The sequence below is a fragment of the Schistocerca cancellata genome, chromosome 5, assembly GCF_023864275.1.
Source record: "Schistocerca cancellata isolate TAMUIC-IGC-003103 chromosome 5, iqSchCanc2.1, whole genome shotgun sequence".
NCBI lineage: Eukaryota > Metazoa > Arthropoda > Insecta > Orthoptera > Acrididae > Schistocerca > Schistocerca cancellata.
The window spans coordinates 300,279,027-300,300,929 of NC_064630.1; the positions used below are offsets into that span (position 1 = coordinate 300,279,027).

General features: G+C 37.1%; 1 protein-coding gene across 4 annotated transcripts in view; it reads left to right on the plus strand.

The window, feature by feature from the left end:
- The window catches only part of LOC126188971 (DNA-directed RNA polymerases I and III subunit RPAC1), a 231,847-nt gene extending 212,327 nt beyond the window's left edge, over window positions 1-19,520 (plus strand). For 2 of the 4 annotated variants that reach the window (XM_049930742.1, XM_049930744.1), the window contains exons 7-9: window positions 7,581-7,703; window positions 10,008-10,124; window positions 19,205-19,520. In XM_049930742.1, the coding sequence (XP_049786699.1) occupies window positions 7,581-7,703; window positions 10,008-10,124; window positions 19,205-19,311 (347 nt within the window). In that variant the 3' untranslated portion in view covers window positions 19,312-19,520. The remainder of the gene's footprint in view (window positions 1-7,580; window positions 7,704-10,007; window positions 10,125-19,204) is intronic. The other 2 variants (XM_049930743.1, XM_049930741.1) reach the window with 2 other exon arrangements.
- Window positions 19,521-21,903: the final 2,383 nt, after the last annotated feature.

Here is a 21,903-nt window from a genome sequence, read left to right on the forward strand (position 1 = left end):
GTTAACAATTTCTGCAGTATTATGTGGCCTATTTTGTTTTATCTCACAGACAGTGACAAAATACAGGTAATCAGGTCAAGAAACCACACCAGTCTTAGGTCTATTTGTAATTACAGCTTTTACAGTATTAGACAACGACATTTCGATTTTTCATGTAGCAAAAAGTTTGACAAACTTTGATGAGGTGACAGATCCTTTCACAGAAAGGAAAGTATGCCATGTAAAGCTGTAGCAAGATTATAGAGAAAAAAATTCTAGGAGCTAAGGATTGAAGAAACGTGCACTGTCGTGCTTGTCTCTTCTCTTTACTGGTTTTATGTATCCTATACTTAATTTTATGTGACACAAAGCAGCAAGTTGTTAGCTAATAGGGAATAAAGAGCGCAAATTTTCTGAAGGGGGGGCAGGATGTCAAACTGGCCAACTGGAAGCAGGAGAGGCACCATAGGACATTTTAATTTCCACTGTCCTGAATATAGTTTGATGGCATCTAGTACAAAAATATACACGTTTCGATTCCACAGACCGAAATACAGTGATGTCCGATAGAAGAATGCTGTGTGAAGAGGTGTGGCACTGCGCTTTGGCACACTTAAGATCAAATAACACGTCTTACAATTCCTCGGACACGTATGTTTTATGTATCAGACTCTTCAGAAAGATGTGCGCTACAAAATGAACATATTTTTGAAAATTCGATATATTTTTTTTAAATTTTTGATGTCCTATCTCAAACGCTCGAGGGACGCCACTATCTACTATTGCCCCTGTTCGGAAATATCGTAGATATGGGTCTGATGTGCAGATCAGTCTGATTTATAATAGGGAAACAAGTAGTCTCCATGTGACCCGTGTTTACATTTAGTGATTTTGCTGATTTCTCTTTGTCTACTGCACTCACGTCAAATGAAAACAAAATTGATTTCTTTGGCCGGGAACAATCATGTGAATACATCAATACATTCACATAATTACGGAAGACTAAAATACGTTATTAGTTTCACATTTTATTTTATTTCCACCTTTCTTGACTAAGCATTAATTGCCATGCAGAACAATGAAGTTATTTTTATCGGTTTTCTGAAGAAATTTTCTTTTATTAATCTTTTCCGCTGAGGCAGTCAATATATTTGAAACAAAGGGTTTAGTTCCATAACTATTGGCTAGTTTTAATTGTTCGGTGCATTTCAAGTGTACGTTTTCATCTTCTAGCACATATGGCATTATTCCATAACAAAGAACCAGACATGAGATAACGAAGTACTGGTACCCAAGGAAATTTACATCCCGAAACCAAATTGAAAAGCTTAATATCAGATCAATGCCTTATTCACTGGGAATCTGAGACTCATTTAAAAATCAGCTGTTTGATGACGAGCCATTTAGAAGAATTTATAGCCCAGAAGATCACAATTTTATGTTGTTATTAAAAAATTTACTGACACTTTTGTGTAATTCATCTTAAAATGTAATACGTAAATAAAAGATCAACATTATATGTGAAAGCTTTGTTTTTCTTGTAGCAACATCATATTTATTAATTTAAACCATTAACTTTTCCTGTTCGTGTGTTTGCGCTACTTAACAGTAATGTTGCTATTGGCTGACTACACCACGTGTCCGAAGCTCTGAATATCCGCTGTCATTGGCTGGAGAGATCACATGACATGAACTATGACTGGCTTACAAATAAGTATTGCAATCTCGATTTCAATGCTTCAGAAAGTAACGTGTGGTGTTTGGTGGAATTCGAATTTATACTTTCGTAATACAAAAATATGCAGCGTACATGTTACTGCACATCAAACATCTTTCCAAAATGTGTTTTTTCCCCGGAGTTTCTTTTTCTAAACCACCGGGAAATTCTACGCCCATGTATAAAACTATAACCATTCAAAGGATTGATAAGTTATACAGTTCCAAGAGAAAATATACTGTCAATTAACAGGGAAAAACTATGTCTCCACCTGGGAGAAAGTGTATTTTTAACCGGGAAATCCAAGAGAAATCCGGGAATTTTTTTTTCCTTGTCCGCGTATACACCCTGATATTGTTCTCGTATTCTGTAATATTTCTTACACTTTAAAGTTACTGGCATATTAAAACTGTGTGTCAGACCAAGACTGGAACTCGGGACCTATTGCAATTTCGCGGGCAAGTGCTCTACCATCCGAGCTACCCAAGCACGACTCATGCCCCGTCCGCACCGCTTTACTTCTGCCATTACCTCATCTCCTACCTTTCAAACTTTACAGAAGCTCTCGTGCGAACCTTGCAGACTTAGCACTTCTGAAAGAAAGGATATTGCAGAGACATAGCTTAGCCACAGCCAGGGGGATGTTTCCAGAATGAGATTTTCACTCTGCAGTGGGAAAATCTCATTGTTTCTACACTTCTTCAGAAAGTGATCTATGATATGTAATACAAATGTATAGTGTTTTCATAATTTTTCAGCTCTGGATGTAAAACTATTATGCTTCCCTTGTTCGTCATAAATCATAGGCATATTTGTGATTGTGTTTATCATGAGAATTTTGCCTATCTCAAAAATTTTGACGTATTGAGAATTGTGAGGGGACTTTCAATAAGTAACGAAATTCTTTTTTCCTCAGCTAGTTTCGCGTGGAAAATTTCAGAATTTATTGTGGGACATCATGGAATATTCCTGCATCAGCTCCTACATAGTTTCATGAAGTACTAATAGGTGGCGGCTTTATACGTAGCCTTCAAAATGGTGTCTGAAACAGAGATGGATTCCAAGCTCAGAGCTATCATTGAGTTTCTTTCAGCGGAAAACCAGAGCTTCACAGATATCCATAGGCTGTTGCAGAATGTCTGTGGAGACCTAGCAGTGAACAAAAGCACAGTGAGTTGTTGGGGGAGTCGTCTGTCATTGTCACAAGGTCATGCAAACCTTTTTGATCTCCTGGATGCCAGACAACCACAGAGAGCTGCGACTCCTGTAATGTTGGAATGTGCAGATACTCTCATTCGAGAAGATTGACAGATTATAATCAAACACCAACAACTGAATGTCTCTGGTGGTAGTGCTGGCGTGCTTGTCCACCAGTTGGTGTGCTCAAATGTATGCACCTGCAGGGTTCTTCGTTGCCTATCAGAAGACCATAAAGAGCAACAAAGGACCATCTATGTAGAATTACTTACACAGTACAAGGCTGATTGTCACAATTTTTGTTGAACATCATCACAGGCGATGAAACATGGACTCATCACTTCCAATTGGAACCAAAAGGGCAATCCGTGGAGTGGCATTGCACCACATCTCCTCCAAAGAAAAAGTTAAAAGCTGCATCCTCAGCCGATAAAGTCAAGGTGACAGTCATCTGGGACACTGAAGGGGTTATTCTATTTAATGTCCTCTGTCATGGTGAAGCAGTCAGCCCTGAAGTGAATTGTGCTAACCTCAGGAAAATGAAGAAATGACTTAGCGTTTTCGTCGCCACAAAAATGCAAATGAATTTTTCCTTTTCCATGACAACGTAAGGCCTCACACAAGTCTGCACACCTGAGAAGAGCTCACAAACCTTTATTGGACTATTCTTCCTCATTCACCCAAAAGCCTTTATCTCACGTCTACTGATTTCCATCTGTTTGCCCCAGTGAAGGATGCACTCTGTGGGAAGCAGTACATGGGTGATTGGGAGGGTATCGATGCAGCAAGATGTCGGTTCTGACGTTGACCAGTACAGTGGTACCATGTGGGCATGCCAATCCTCGCAGTCAGGTGGTGTAAGGCCATTACATTGAATGGAGATTATGTTGCATAGTAGGGTTTTGTAGCCAGAAGAGTGGGGAATAATATTGTGTATTGATGTTCTGAATATTCAGAAAAAAGTGTTGCACTACTTATTGAAGGCCATCACATTGAATGGAGATTATGTTGCATAGTAGGGTTTTGTAGCCAGAAGAGTGTGGAATAATATTGTGTATTGATGTTCTGAATAAAACCAGTCTGCATTCAGAAAAAAGTGTTGCGGTACTTATTGAATGCCCTCCTTACATGACCTGTTTAGATATCTTTGGCATATTTTGGGTACATAGTTAGTCTCTTACCACTCAGTTTACTATGGCATAGTCTTCTGAGGCCATGCAGGACAAGTAAAAAAATATTTATTATGTAGTATAAATATCGTGCAGTGTTGATAACCAAACATCTTGCAGAAATGTTTTCAGAGAACTTGGTGTTATTACACTCATGTGCCAACAATTTTATGACCTATGATATTTATGACTACTAATACCAATACCTTTGGGACAAACTGTAAAATTCTCATCTACAATATTAGAAGTAAAAATAAAATTCATTGAATACTGTGTGTACCTGTCTAAGGTTGGGAATTTAATTTTACTGTCCAGTGCAGAAAGTCTTTAGTAGATTTCTGGTAGTCATAATACACAAAATCAGAAATCCCTAGATATTAAAAAAACAAGATACCTTATCAATATGATATGGAAAGTCCTGGTGGAATGTATTTTAAGGAATAAAGATAACAACTCACTGAATAGCAGAGCACTGAGTCATCAAAAGGCACATAAAATGAGAGAGAACTGTGCTAGTTTTCAAATGAAACCCTTCATAGAACTATAATTATAGAATACACAGAGAGAAACACATTCTCTCTCCCCCCCCCTCTCCCCCACCCTCTCTCTCTCTCTCTCTCTCTCTCTCTCTCTCTCTCTCTCTCTCTCTCTCTCTCCCCCCCCCTCCCCCCCTCCCCTCCCCTCCCCTCCCCCTCCCCCTCCTCCCTATTCCTATCCCCCCCCCCTGCCCTCACTCCCGTATGGGATAGGGATGTGGCTCTGGTAGCTTGTTCTGATGATACTCTTCCCAAAATGGTTGTTGGCTGCTTACACAATCTACACAGTATTCTAATCCATCTGTATGCAACAGCTATATGCAAAAGCTATTCTTCAACTTTACTACATGAGGTGCAAGTCCTGCCCAATACACATACCCAGATCTTCCTCCCCAAGTCCCAGCTCAAGGATTATCCTATCCTATCAGACACTGGGCCACTTCTCGAAATAGTGATGCCATACACCTGCTCAGCTGTAATTTCTACACAGCATTTGATTTGGTTATGACTGCCGACTAGCTGTCCACTCTAACAAATGATTACCACCAAACTGTGAAGAAGACCAGAATTGACCACCCAGTAGCAGAACATGCTGCAGAACATGACATGCATGATTTCAGAGGCTGTTTCACAACCTGTGCCATTTGGAGCCTTCCCCGAAACACCAACTTCCGTGAATTTCATAAATAGAAGTTGTCCTTTCAACACATCCTTCACTCTTGTAATTGACCTGACCTCAATCTTCACTAGCCCCTGCCTCTCACCCATGTCCACCTCTGCCCTGAAATCGTAACTGCACTTATCCTGCACTGTCACCCTCGTCCCCTGTTCTATCTCCCCCTCCTAAACCACTCCTCCACATTACTGTGTACTCTGCATAATTCACAGTACTTGTGACCAGAAGAAGCCACTAGAACCACATTCCTATTCTAAGCACCTGCTGCCTCTCACTCCCAGCTGTCTACCACTCTTCCCCAACCAGCCTCTCATTTTCCATCTCCTTTACTGAGCGAGATGGCGCAGTGGTTAGACACTGGACTCGCATTCGGAAGGTCGACATTTCAATCCCGCATGCGGCCATCCTGATTTAGGTTTCCCGTAATTTCCCTGAATTCCTCCAGGCAAATGCCAGGATGGTTCCTTTGCAAGGGCACGGCCTACATCTATCCCTAATCTGATGAGAACGATGACCTCACAGTTTGGTCTCTTCCCCCGAAAGAAAAATATAGACAAAGACTAACAAAAATACTGAAAACAGAATTAACAGCAAGAAACAAGACAAAAGCTATAAATACCTATGCTATACCAATATTGACCTACTCATTTGGAGTAGTGAAATGGAGTAACACAGACCCAGAAGCACTCAATACACTTACACGATCACAATGCCACAAATATAGAATACATCACATACATTCAGCAACAGAAAGATTCACATCAAGCAGAAATGAAGGAGGAAGGGGATGTATCGACATAAAAAACGTACATTATGGACAGGTAGACAATTTAAGAAAATTCTTTCTAGAACGAACAGAAACTAGCAAAATACACAAAGCAATCACTCATATAAATACATCGGCTAAACCACTACAATTTCATAACCACCTCTACAACCCTTTAGATCACATAACATCAACAGATATGAAGAAAGTAAATTGGAAAAAGAAAACAGTACGTGGCAAGCCCCTGTATCATCTAACACAGCCACACATCGATCAAGACGCATCCAACACATGGCTAAGAAAAGGCAATATATACATTGAGACGAAAGGATTCATGATTGCAATACAGGATCAAACAATAAACACCAGATATTACAGCAAGCATATTATTAAAGATTCTAATACCACAACAGATAAATGCAGACTTTGCAAAGAACAAATAGAAACAGTAGATCACATCACAAGCTGATGTACAATACTAGCAAATACAGAATACCCCAGAAGACATGACAACGTAGCAGAAATAATATATCAACAACTTGCCATACAACATAAACTAATAAAACAACACATTCCCACATACAAGTATGCACCACAAAATGTACTGGAGAATGATGAATACAAATTATACTGGAACAGAACCATTATAACGGATAAAACAACACCACATAACAAACCTGACATCATACTCACCAATAAAAAGAAGAAATTAACACAACTAATCGAAATATCCATACCCAATACAACAAGTATACAGAAGAAAACAGGAGAAAAAATTGAAAAATACATCCAACTGGCTGAGGAAATCAAGGACATGTGGCATCAGGATAAAGTTGACATTATACTGATTATACTATCAACTACAGGAGTCATACCACACAATATCCACCAGTACATCAACGCAATACAGCTACATCCAAACTTATATATACAACTACAGAAATCTGTAATTCTTGATACTTGTTCAATTACCCGAAAGTTCCTAAATGCAATGTAACATATACCGTACAGTTAAAAAGAAGTCACGCTTGATCAAGTTCCACGTCACTTTCAATTTTTAACCAGACATAACGTCTGAGAAAAGGATAGTAATAATAATAATAATAATAATAATAGTAATATTATTATGATGATGATGATGATTAAGCTGATTATGATGACAGAGGACGTCTCTCCACTGCAACGTTGATTCAAAACCCAGACTTTCATAATTTTACATGGTCTTCATATCAGTTTACCTACCTTTCAGTGTGTACCATAGAAAAACAAAAACCAAACTGTAACTGATTTACTACAAGAAATTTTGTGATGGAAGTCATATGGTATATGATCATAATATGTTTTTGAGTAACAATGAAAAATTTGAAAAACATGATGATTTTCTATTGAAGTGTGTTTACAATAAAAAGAAAAAAATCCTTTTCTGTGGTTTAGTTGCATGCCTAAGTGATTGTTCTTGTTAAATCCAAATATATAAATTAAAATTTTGTTTAGATTAGTGGTGTTTGTATTATCCATGTTTACTCTGAAACTTTTGTAGCTACAGCCTTCTACCGGTTGCATCCAGAAGTCACTCTTCTGAAAGATATTGAAGGAGAAGCAGCCGAGCGATTACAAAAGTGCTTTTCTCCGGGTGTCATTGGTCTAGAAGATGGAAAAAATGGTAAGCAAATAAGTTTTTTTTTAAATTTTGATAGATATGTTTTGTTTTGTATAAAAGCTATGGCACCATGTCACTGTGAAAGAAATTTGGAGTCCACGAACTCGAAAGGTTGATATTAGTGTTGGAAACACCCTTTATTGGATATGGAGGTGTCACAGAATGACATACAGAGATGTCTGGACATGAGTTTGAGTAAAACATTTGTTGCTCAATGGGAAGTATCATGAAAATAGTGTGCTGCCACTCAGCACTTGAAGAAGTTTGGGTGGATCTTCTCTTGCCCTCCAAAATGTTGCTAGATGAACACTAACATTGCCCCCTGGGAGAAACTGGACAGATTGTTATTTAAGGTGCACCTTTCAGACTTGGCTAGCATTACTCAGGTTTTGGCTGTTGCAAGCTTACATGATGCCAGGTGTCATCACTTTCGATATTTTATAGATATGCAATTAACAATATAAGTACTATGTACAGATTTTGGGAAAGTGTTAAGAATGGGTGAGCTCACTTCAATGTGAATGCCAAATGATTGCATTTTAGGTATACCATAAAGCATAAATTGCATTGTGTCAGTGTGGAACTGTTTGGGCATAAAAATTAGTAGTTTTTGAACATTATTATTTCTGGAATATTAACTCCTTTTGATGGTTTTGATGTACCACAGGACAGGAATCCTGCCCAATAGTGCAGAAATCTGTAAGGTGTATGTCTCACTCACCACATTCATTTTTGTAGATCAAAAGTTCAAGCATTAACACAACTCATCTCATACAGCCTCATACTATTCCAGTTTAGTATCAAAACTGAAAAACTGCTGTACTATAAATATTTCTGTGTATGAGCAGACACCTACAAAAGCAAAACTGAATAGACTATTAGTAATAAGCAGTTGGCAATCCAAATGGTTGCCTTGAGAAGTGTTAATGCAGACACTGTTAGTGAATAATTCAGCATTAAAGTGTATCATTTTACAGTTGACAGCTTGGTTGTTGCAAGAGGAAACAAAGATTTCTCGTACCATTCGCCGGCATTCGCCTGTTGCCACAAGTAAATTTTGAACTCCTTGTTGAGCAACATTTTTGGTTGCCATGACTATGTGAAATGGCACATTTTTTAAGTGTTTACAAAAATAATGAAATAAAAATTCTTTGGACCAATCATATTATTGTCTCTCAAAATATTAACCTTTAAAACTCATACACTTTTCCATGCATTCAAACCAATTCTGGTAACCTTTTTTTCCACACTGATGTTGGTGTTGCAAAAATGGGGTATTGGTATGATGCAACATCTTTTTGATGTGAAGAAAATCACTGTCCACACATCTTTTGTTTCACATAAGAAAGTCCTTTCTTGAAAAATCAAGTGAATACATGCAGAATACTGAAAAGTTAGGCATGGTATTTGAAAAATCGCATAATTTTGTTGGAAGTTCTTTGTGAACAATCCATCTTTCTTAGCTCTGGTTCATCTTGGAACACTCAAGCTATTGATTTCCACCTTGTTTTTATGAATACATCAAAGTTATGCTACTGTACACAGATTTTGTGTTTCTTCAATAAAGTTTTCGAGCAGTTTGTTTCACCAATTGACATGAACCTGCTTTTAATATTCAGTTAAACTGTGCAAAATTGGTTGGGAACAGATCTTTTTCAGTTGAATTTTCATCTAAAATTTGAAGTACTAGATTCTTTGATGAGTGTAAGTATGCCTCTATCTTACAGGAAGTCACATGTCAAATTCTTCAGTCATGTTGTGCACACCTTTGATATTTGTCAACCTTCATGAAATTCATTGTTGACTACAGTATTTCCATGATCTTCTGTAAACCATGCAAAAAACTTTTCTGGAGGTGATTGGTTACCAAAAGTTGAACAAAGTCATTCAAGGAATTGTTGTTGAGGTGGGCCTTTATGGAAATCGTAATAAAACTGCTCAGCACAATTCTTCATGTGATATTGTCATTCTTTTGACCAAACTGTTTGTTAAAACACTCACTGTAAATAAACAACTCAGCCAATTTATGATCAGTCATTGCTTTAACAGTAACAAATGACAAATTTTAAAACAGTATAAATGGCCTATTCTCATTGGAAATCATCATGTAATGATGTATTTGCTGCATTTATACGTTTAAATGAGATGTCTCTTGCTTAAATTGTTCACAGACTTGTTTTCCTGAACCATACTTACAAAGTAGTAGTTGTTCATATATTACAAAATTGATAAAATCAATTCTATTTATATAGTTTGATGATATTTTGTAGTAAGTATTGTTGCTTATTCTGTATCTTTATTTATCAGGTAAAAAGAAAGCCAAAGTTTTAAGTGCAAGGTATGACACATGCAGTAGAAATGTCTTCAGATATGATGACTTAAAAAATGCAGTTAAAATGGAGAGGATAAGGGATCATTATATTTGTAAGTACACAGTATTGTGAATTTTTAGTTTACCACCTTTTATATGGTTGATATATCTATTGCTATAATTCTTTTAGTATCAATTTTAATTATCAAATAGTGAGAAGCCATGTTACTACTTAATTCAGCTGTTTGTGATAAATGTAGATGCATTATTGAACTACCTGTCAAGCAAGAAGAAAGTTAATAGTTTGTACTGATTTCAGTGTAGATTTCTTTAAAGATAAATACAGGCAGGAAAGATGAACTGTAATCATTATTTAGATATTTCAGTCTAATTTCAGTAGTTATTTTCCAACTCGTGTACTACAGGATAACAGGAAGAAATGCTAATGTCAAATTAAATTTATTTAATATTGGATTTGTATCAGTATTTGAAAGTAGCTTTCCTAAAAAGTTATCAAGAAAACCTATTTAAAACAAGTAACTGTGGATAACTAAGGAAATTAAAACCTCATGTAAGATGTAGAGAGAAATTTGAGTAAAGGCCTGAGTAAGTCATGACCTGACAGCACTTTTATACAGTGAAAGCATTGTTGTATTTTAAGGAAAGTCATTAAAATGTCCATAAGTCTGCACATTCTGACTGAAATAAATAATGGAGGTAATAAAATTGAAACTATATGGATTGTTGTCAAATGAGAAAGAGGACAACTATTAACAATTAAACTGAATTACAATGTTGAGACAGATATTTCACAAGTTACAAATACATTTAGCAAACACTTTCTAAATATAGCAGGAAAAATAGGATTAAATGGTTCAGTTGAAGAAGCAAGAGAATGTATTATAAGTGTCATTCCAAAAAACTTTAAGCAACTAGAAGTAGTGCCAACAAACACCCTACACCAAAATTAATAGTATCATAAAAACTCTAAAACAGAAAAGCTTATATGGCGTTGATAGAATTTCAAACAGAATTCTGAAAAGTGCTGTAGGTAATGTCCTCAGTGATAACATATGTAATGCATCACAAACACATGGAATTTTCCCAGATAGATTAAAATATGCAGTTGTTAACTGCTTTACAAGAGGTGTGGCAAGAAAAAAATAATTATCATCAGATTTTCTTACTGACTTCTTTTTACATAGTATTTGAAAAAGTAATGTACTCAAGAATAGTGTCACATTTAAGTAGAAACAATTACGTAACATATCACAGTTTGGATTTCAGAAGGATTGCTTGAGTGAGAATGCTATTTATACATTCAGCCACCAAGTATTACAAGTCTTACATAATAAAGATCGCCAGTTGCTGTTTTTTGTGATCTTTGTAAGGTATTTGGTTGTGTAGAAAACTTTACACTCTTGAAAAGACTCAAGTTTTATGAACTTAATAGATTTACACACAAATGGTTTGAATCATACTTAACAAACGGAATGCAAAAAGTTGTGCTGAATAATTCAAACAATGTTGGAAAGATAGAAAGTTTTAGTGTTGGGAGAGTCCAAATGGGAGTCCCACAAGGCTCAATTTGTGGTCCTTTGCTATCCCTTATATACATGAATGAATGACCTTCCACTTAACATTCAACATGCAGAATTGGTACTTTTTGGAGACGATACTAGTGTTACAGTAAATCCCATTAGGGAGAAAGCAACACCTGAGATTGTTAATATTTTTTTTCAGAGAATTATTAAGTGGTTCTCTGAAAATGGACTCGTCCTTAAATTTAAGAAAACACATTGTATTCAGTTCTGTACAACAAGTAAGAGTCATAGCAACAAATGATGTAGCACATGAACAGGAGTCAGTAAACACAGTAGACTGCTTCAAATTTTTGGCTGTAAATATTGACAAAGAAATAAAAAAATAAAAAAAAAAAAGAATTGGAAGTAGTCTGGCTAGTACTGGAAACAAATGAATCAACCTCCTGACATATTTTGTGTATTCCCATTTAATAATATCTTATGGAATAATTTTCTGGGGTAACTCATCACTTAGAAAGACAGCACTGATTCTCCAAAAAGGAATAGTGAAAATAATATTTGGTGTTAACCTATCTATGGGACATGTGACAACTAACACCTATGAACATGTTATTCGGCACAGATGAGTAAATTGTTCCCTTGGAATGCTGAGTGTTGATAAGGGACTGTTTCTAAGTGCAGGTTTGCCATGTAAAGAATTGCTCAAGTTTTCCTCCACAGTAGGAATTTCATCTCGGTTGGTATATCAATATCTAAGACCAAGTGTAAGTCTTACACACCACAATGATTTTGACATGGAAATATGACATGATGCCAGAATTTATATAGTTGTTGTGTCTTCTTGTTGGTGTTTCTTTTCCTCCCAGTGGATTCAAATGTCAGCCATTACAGTCTTGGTCTAGCCACTGTATCCACTGGAATAGGGAGGAACAGGCTTTTGCAGTACAATAAGCGAGTGAAATGTAGCACATACTCGATCTCACAGAACTGCACATCTTCTCTGCTATATGGCTGTTGATGTATAATTTTTTGTCCCTCTTTACCAACTTCGTAATTGACGGGAGAGAAAAAAACTACGGAATATATCTTTCTTTAATAACAGTATTTGTCATGTTCAGCTTGGTTGGGATTGTATTGTTTGCAAGATGACAAAAATTCATACCGTTTTTACTCGAATCTAAGCCGCACTCAAATCTAAGCCGCATCTGAAAAATGAGACTCGAAATCAAGGAAAAAAAAATTTCCCGAATCTAAGCCGCACCTGAAATTTGAGACTCGAAATTCAAGGGGAGAGAAAAGTTTTAGACCACACCTCCACATCGAAACAACGTTGCTCCATTGTAATATGAGACAAAATTTAGGTCGAATGAATGACGATACAGCTACAGTAGTTTGGTTCGAGTCGTAAGCTTAGCAGTTAAGCTTTACCAGGTAGCCATTGCTATGCATCAGGCGCTTTGTCCGTATTTATACGGGTACCCTTCCTTTTTCACGTGCTTCGTTTGATTTGAATTGATTGCTTATTTTTCTTTGATCTGATAAGCGCCGTTCTCTTTGTTATAGATGTTTATGTCACTCTAAGCTGAAAATGCATTACTGTACTGTGTCATGCACTGTTTGTCGCATTCTGATAATGAGTGTTTACGGCCTGTCGCCGCATAAAAAAAAAAGAAAAAAAAAAAAAAAAAAAAAAATAGGAATCGTGTCATTAGCGAAACAATGGCAAGAAACTGCTATTTGTTGTTACTTACATTGCTGCTTTCTTTGATAATGATCAACAAGAACCAAATAATATACTGTGTATGATAGAATTCTGAACCAAAGTTTAACGAAAATTTTTCTCCGTTTGAAAATCTTTGCAGACGCCTCTTTAGTACATAATATTCTGCACAGAAATTAGAGCCATCTTAGATTTAAAAATCTAGACAATTTCCGTGCTTCATTTCTGACTATCACTACTAGGCATAAGAGTAATACGATGATAAACATGACATGATATGTATATTCTTCCGCGTTTGCTGTTGTCTCACTCTAGTTTCGTAGTTTATTAGGCAGACACGATTTAAATGAGACAGCAGCAAACACGAAACAATACATGGCAAAATGTTTATATCCGTATTATTCTTATGGTGAAGAGAATACTGCATGTGATTCACATTTCATAAAAGTTCCTATTAGCAACCATCTCTTCTCAGAGGTAGGAAAAAATTCAGAATGTAGAGTTGGCAATATTGTCAAATATCCCAAACAGTCTTGTCAGTCGGATTTTTGTAGTATATTGAAATGTTGCTACATTCGAACATGAACAATACGGAATTTATATTTACTTCGTTGGATAATGTATGAAAATGCAGTTGTCGAAACTCGGGGCGGAGAAAAAAGCTCATCCTCCACCTTTTTTTAAATTTATTTACTGACGCAGAGGTTTTGGCGCCAGTATTTATCTTTGTGCCTGCAAAGCATGCCTATGTAGCGCTACATACATTCGTCGGCAAAAGTTAGTTGTGGCGGCACCTACCAACATTTTTCGGAACTTCCGCTTGCATTGCACTCGATTCTAAGCCGCAGGCGGTTTTTCGATTACAAAAAACCGGAAAAAAAGTGCGGCTTAGATTCGAGTAAATACGGTAATAATGACTCACACAAAATTGGTGCAATTGACTTTTCATGTGGTAAACTAAGATGTATAAGATCCAAAATACAAAAGAAGAAAAGAAAGAAAAAAGCAGATCACAAATTTTACGAAAGAAAATTACAAACTATGAATTAAAAGCCACATATCCTACAAAAAATAGATTTGACACAATATTCCACAGTTATACACGTATATAAATATTTGATATCCATTTAACTTCATCAGCTGTAATTTCCAGGACATCATTCCATTCCTAAAGTATCTTCTCTTGAAGTTTTGTTGGCCAGTGTGCTCTGTGATCTGCTCTGCAGACACTTTCAAGATTATCAATCATCCCCCTTTTATGAAGGGGTATGTTAGAACTGACATGACCTTTTTTGACCATGCCTAGGTGGCAGCAAATTTTCTTGGTTAGTTCAGTCCCTGACTCTTCATGGTGTTACCGAAGAAACCTTTGTTAGGCTTCCATCTCTCCTCTCCATGCAAGCTCCCGCGGATGAAGAGCTAATGCTGCAACAGGATGTCATCGACCCCCCCCCCCCCTCTCTGCCGCCGCCCTGCTGCCCCAGGTCTGTGAAACAGACTTCAAGCAAGGGCATTATCCAGGACAGTGTGGACTGGAAGTACTAGTGGGAATACTGAAACATGAAACTTGTTTCATTTTCTAATTGTGGTCTGTTGTCACATCACATCTGGGAGAGGGATGTCTGCAAGTGTATGGAGCCAAATATTGGTGGGGATTTTATCATTCCAGCTATAGTGCACAATGGCTCATTGAGGTGTTCACTTATTTTGTTGCTGCGGCGTCTGCATCCGTGCTAGTGTACAATACTCAGCAGGTGAGTGCACTAGCTATTGTGCGACATTACATAGGAAATCTGCTTGCACTCCCATAGTTTTTTGTGACAATTTATTTATTATGTTATTTCTGGTTTTTTGCATTCATCCAATCTGATGCAGATGTTTTTTTAGATGTCCTAGAACATTCAAAAGTGATGATGCCAGTATATTTTAGATAATTGGTGTGGTTTATTTGTTTGTTGTCAAATGAAACATTTGAGCCTTGTGACACCCAGATGGTTATGTAAGTGGAATGTACAACACTTTACTTTGTCAGCGTCTTGCCACATTCACCTGTTCTTATAATATTCACTTAGCTGCTCAAAATCTTCTGTCAGATTGTGTTCTCTTTCATGTATGAGGATGTGCTGAAAAGTAATGCCTCTGAATTTTTTATTCTGTTATCAGTATATTTCATGTGTTACATGTTGTTCATATTAGTTGGTTGACTTTCGTGCTGTGCTGATGCAAGTTGCAACACTCTGTCATTAGTGGGCTGTGAATTATAGTGAGTAATGTGGTGGTGTGTAATGTAACTATATCAGTGCATGAGAGCGAGCTCAGAAAACTGAAAGCACGAGTTTGAAGAGTTCATCTGAACTTAGAGCACCCTCTTCTTCAGCATGACAATGCCAGGCCACACAAAAGCACTGCAACATTTGCAACAGTCTGATGCCATGAATTCACTGTGATCAAGAGGTAAGGTTGTGACTCTGTCAACAAAGTCAAACATTCTACAGTGATGGTATCAATAAACTCCCTCTTGGAGAAATGTGTTTGTTGCCAGGGTGACTACATTGCAAAATAAATGTGTAGACATTAAGAATATAAAATAAGAATGTTAATAAAACGTGTTTCAATTACAGGACAATATACAGCCATTTCGGTTGCATGAAATTTTGTCAATTGACCACGGTTTTTATTGCACTAGGGTAGGGCAGTTTTCATCAGAATAAAATGTTACATGGAATACCTAAAATATAATGATGTGGATTGAAATAATATACACTTAATAGGATTAGTTCCATAAATTACGTACAAACAGAATGTACTTACATGTAATCAAACGATGGTCCAAAACATTTGAGCAAAAGTGCTCCTGTCAATGTCATAAGAATAAAAACTAAAATGTAAAAGTATAAGATGATTGTCAACCAGATAAAATACTCGATCGAACATAATAATAACTGCAAGGTCACTTAGGACCAAGAGGAGCGCAATAGAGCTGCAACCATCAGACTAAACGGCTAAGACGCCGTAGGCAGGCACAAGGTGGATACAAGAACAGATTCACACCATGTAGCAGAAGGATGTAGGTTGCAGTAAGTACTGGGAGATGAAGAAGCTTGCACAGGGTAGTGTAGCATGGAGAGCTGCATCAAACCAGTTTCAGGACTGAAGACCACAACAACAACAGCAGAAGGTAATCAAAATACAGACAACTTAAGAGCAAATGAGGTATTACAAGGACAATTTTTAAACACTATTGGTAAGAAACAGTAACCAACATATGAAAGTTACAACATAACATAACAGTTTATTTAAAAAATAAAATACAGTTCGGTTAATATGCAGAGGAAACATAAGATTAGAAGGAAAAACAGTGTTTAGGAGACTACATTGAGGAGAATATCACCAGTCAGACATTTTTAATTAGTGGTTCTATACCTTGAAAAAAGTTTTTGTTGCATAACTGCAAACTGTTCGTTAAGAATGAGACCGTCCTTCAGAGATAGGTGTTTAAAGATTTTATAACTTTTCTAAGATGTTAAGCCTAAAGCCTTTTTTCTCTGAGTACAAGATCTGGATGTCTTGTACATCTCTAGGATTACAAGATCTGGATGTCTTGTACATCTCTAGGATTACACCCTGTGAATAATAAATGATTGGCAAAAGTTGGTTCATGAACATTAGTGCCTTTTTTCCCTAGAAGATGTTCCTTGAATCTTATCAAAATAGCTCAGCCTGTTTGCCCTATGTAATAGGTGGAACAACTGTAACAAATAATTCTATAAACACCAGAATTTTGCAAAGGGGAAAACGTAGGTTTCAAGCTATGTATGATGTTACTTTTTAAGAAATTATTAGTGGAAAAGTCTGCTGTACAGTTATACTTATTTTGAAGCAGAAATGGTATATAGAAAAATCTTTTCTTTTCATTAGGTTCATTATTAGAAATGCCTAGGGTGGTGATTCTCTTACTGGTTTTAGTGAAAATCCTTAGAGCCACCTCCATCCCCCTTTCTAGTGAAAATCTCAAATTTTAAATCAGTCTGACTAAAACTATTGCAGTCAATAATGGCTATGATCCTTCCATAGTAAATAATATTTTTAGTAGTAAAACCAATAAGAGGCCATGGTGTCATTACATGTAAGTACATTCTGTTTTCATGTAATTTATGTAAGTAATCCTGTTAAGTATATATTATTTCAATCCATGTCATTATATTTTAGGTATTCTATGTAACTTTTTATTCTGATGAAGATTGCCCTAGTGCAATCAAAACCGTGGTCAGTTGACAAAATTTCATGCAACCTAAGTGGCTGTATGTACGTTCTGTAATTAAAAAGCATACGGTTGCTAGATAAGACCCAATAGAATGTTTAAATTGAAAGTTTGTTTTATTTAACAAGCTTTAAGAGTTTTCTCATAAAACATCCAGAGGTATTACTTTTCTGCATGCCTTTTTAGATGATTTGTTTGGATGTCTAGTGCCATCTCATCATTATAAATATTTGTTGTGTATTCAGTGGTACAGTGTGTTCATCCATTAAATATTGTTCTGGTGTTGTTGAAGCTCAGAGCCATGCCTCAGTATTCTAATTTGCTGGAAGAGAAAAACAATAGGCTACTATTGATGGACTCTATGATGTGGCTGTGGCTTATCTCCTTAGACCACTCATTTATGATGAAATGATTTAAACCCTTTGAAAGAGGACCTAGCATTTAGCCCATGGATTCCTTCTGTGGTTCACCAATTTTCAGTGAGACGCCAATTGTCTTAATGATTTTTACTTGTATTCGGACATGTGTTCACTACCAGTTTACCAGCTAATATACTGTATATCCATGTTAGCAGTAGTGAGGTAATCATAGTGTAGAGTTTGGATTTTATGAAGGATTGGAAGCAGAGGTAAGGCTGTAGCTCCATCAATAAAATGAAACGTAGTTTATACTCAAACATAATTTATGAAAGTCATAAATTATTGGGAAGGTGTTATCAGTGTGCCCTGCAGTGTTTTTGTAAGTAATCATCCTGCCAATTTTTCCATAGTTAATTTTTTAGTCTCTATTCTGTAAATCAGGCTTGTTTTTAACATCATACTTTAAAACTAGAATCATGCTCATAATTTTGCATTCTTTGAATCTATGTATGAATGTGTGATGGAATGTGAGAAGCTGGGAAGAGGCAAGTGCAATTCAAGCTTCAGATTTTTCACTTTTTTATGTTCGGATATTTTAATCATTTATGCCTCAAAATCTTTTGATAAGGGTACATATGGCCACGTTGTTCGACCTCTGAACAATAGTATTTATAAACAGTATTGTTTTAACAAGGTAGTCAGCAGACAGATCTAGTGCAGTAAGATAGAAGTTAATCATCATTACTTTTTATGTAATTTCATTGATAATTTAGTGTTGTTTCTATCACTGTTATGCAGCATTGCTTCATATAAAATTTATAATTTCTAGATGAAAAAGAACACATTATTGTGCCTCATATTCTTTATACTATTTGCTTCTGTATTCGCAAACAGAAAATCATCATCTCACAGCCCTACGTACCTTTCATATTAACTAACTGCAATGGTATTTTGGTAACACTCCTCTTTAATTGTTTCTTCCTGACCATGGATGTACAGTACAGTTCTTTGTGGTATATGACATGAAAGAAGGATGATAAATTTGTGACATCACATAATAAAATCTATTTGTCATGTTCTTAAAGTACCCTTACATGAATTATTTTAGCATGTTCATACGAACTCACTCAGCCGTTAACCAAAAATCAAAATGTAATTATGTTTGCAGAATGTGTTTAGATGTACTTTATAAGTGGGAGGTACATATGTTTCATGAACCCACTTTATTGACCAACAAAATAATTAACTGCCTGAAATATCAAAATATTCTGTTTTCATGCTATTGATATACTCTTCATTCTAATTTCAGTCACTATTGAGTCTGTTGGAGCACTTCCTCCTGATGTTTTGTTCACTGAAGCAGTCAAAGTTTTGAAGCAAAAATGCAGGACATTTTTGGAAGAACTGAATCGCTGATTGAAGAAAATGCCTGTGGATGTAAAATAAGAATGTTCACCGTGAAGGATCTGTGATGTGATCATGTAGAGGGCACTGTTCATCATTACTTAAGATAAAATTAAATACTTTGATATAATTGATGTTTAAATCTTTCAATGTATTTGTTTGTTCATCTCTAGACAATCTCCAGTGTATACCTTTAATCAAAATACACGTTATTTCCATTACATCTGTACATACAGCATTTCAGAAACACACCCTAACCAATATTTAAAAAAATGAAAATCACATTTGGATACCTAAACCAATTTATTCACAAACCTTCACACTTTTACTCTTTGGCAGCTTCAGTTTTGCAGCACAGTGTACGTCCAAAAATATTTAGAACATTAAAAATAGAACAGCAGCAGCAGGATCATTCTTGTCTCAAGGAAAAACACATACACTGTATGCCTTTCTTGGTTTATAGATGCACAAAGATCGTACTAATTTCTTCTTTGAAACAATTCTTCTCTAATGTCTAGCTTGTACATATTATTGTAGGTTACATGGTCAGGATGAGGCTAAGTACCCTCTTGATTTACTTCTGAAAATTCTTTTTAGTTCACTCAATTCTGCACAGTAATGTACTGTTTAAATTGTTATGGTTAATTTAAAACTGTTTGCTATGTAGGTGATCATTAGCTCTGTGTCTTGTTTTGTAGTCAGGTATTTGTCTATTTAAAAGAACAGTACTGTTTATTTTAAAGTTTAATCATCACAAATTTATGGAATGAGGGAAGTTATTTCAGAAGGATTGTGTTAGGATCAAAGGGCCGTTCAAAAAGAAATGAGCCGGAGGCATAATTACAGAAACCAGTAGTGTATGGTAGAATTATTGACCCTGGCTGTTGAGACAGGTGAATGGCTGCAATGTTAACCAGTTCTGCACGTATAGCTGGACATCGTCGTCCAAGGTGAATCATTTGCCCCTCAGAGCCTTTTTAAGGGGATCAAAAATGGCATAATCACAGGGAGACAGGTCCAGGCTGTACGGAGGGTGGCCAAGAACATCCCATTTGAATTTCTGCAGGAGTGCCACGACTGTGTTGGTCAGATGAGGCTTTGCATTGTCATGGAGCAGAATGACCCTACGGGTGAGATTGCCTGGTTGTTTTGATTTGATCGCTTGGTGAAGAGTGGTCAAGGATTGTGAGTAATGCTGGGCATTGACTGTTGTCCCTGTGATTACGCTATTTTTGGTCCCCTTAAAAAGGCTCCGAGGGGCAAACGATTCACCTCGGACGATGACTTCCAGCTGTATGTGCAGAACTGGTTAACATCACAGCCTCGGGAATTTTATGAGACAGCTGTTCACCACCTTGTGACACAGTGGGACAAGTGTCAATACTTCTAACATACAGGTACTGGTTTCTGTAATTACACATCTGGCTCATTTCTTTTTGAATGCCTCTTATACAGAAACACATTTTCCATGCCTTATCTCTCCAGTCATACCCCACCTCCCCCAGTCCCACCATCCAACCACAGAGGAGCATTCACTTCGTGACTCAGTACGACCTGTGACTAGAGCAATCGAATCACGTTCTTTGCCAGGCTTTCAACTACTTCTTGTCACGCCCTGAACTGAGGAACGTCCTACCCAGTATCCTTCCCACCCCTCACATAGCGGTTTTCCACCACACACCAAAGCTACACAATATTCTCATCCATTCCTACACGTTTGCTCCCAACCCCTTGCCACATAACTCCTATCCCTATAATAGACCTAAATGCAAGACCTGTACCCTACATCCTCCTACCACCATCTACTCCAGTCTGATCACAATCATCACCTATTCTATCAGAGACAGGGCTACGTGCAAAACCAGTCATGTGATCTACAAGCTAAGCCATAAACACTTTGCTGCATTGTATGTGCATTTGACAAATAATGAGCTGTCTGTCCACATGAATGGCCACTGACAAACCATGGCCAAGAAACAGCTGGACCACACCCCACTGCTGGACATGCTGTCCAACACAACATTCTTCATTTCAATGATGGCTTCACAGCCTTTGCCATCTGGATCCTTCCCACCAACACCAGTTTTTCTGAATTGTGCAGGTGGGAATTCCCCCTGCAATATATCCTGCATTCCCATAACCGTCCTGGCCTCAACCTTCATTAGTCATTGTCCTTACCCTCTAGCCCCTTCCCTGTTCCCATTCCAGCACTAAAATGTCGTCTATTCTACCAAGCATCCACAGTCTTTTTACCTATCTCCTTTTCTTCTGCCCCCCCCCCCCCCCCCTGTCCCCTGTATAACCTCCTGACTGCACGTAGCTACCCCATCCTCTCTCCACCTCACCCCTGTATGCTCTCATAAGAAGCACTTTATTGTCCCCCATTCCTACCCTAGTATCCCTCCCCCTCCCTGCCCCAGCCTCCTCCTTACCCCCACAACCCAGATTGCTTCTCCCATCATGCACTGCTGTTCAGTCTGGCTTCGGCAACCATATACTGCTGCCGCGTGTGTGTGTGTGTGTGTGTGTGTGTGTGTGTGTGTGTGTGTGTGTCGCAGTTTGCATGAGTGTGCACGTGTGTGTTGTCTAATTCTGATGGAGGCC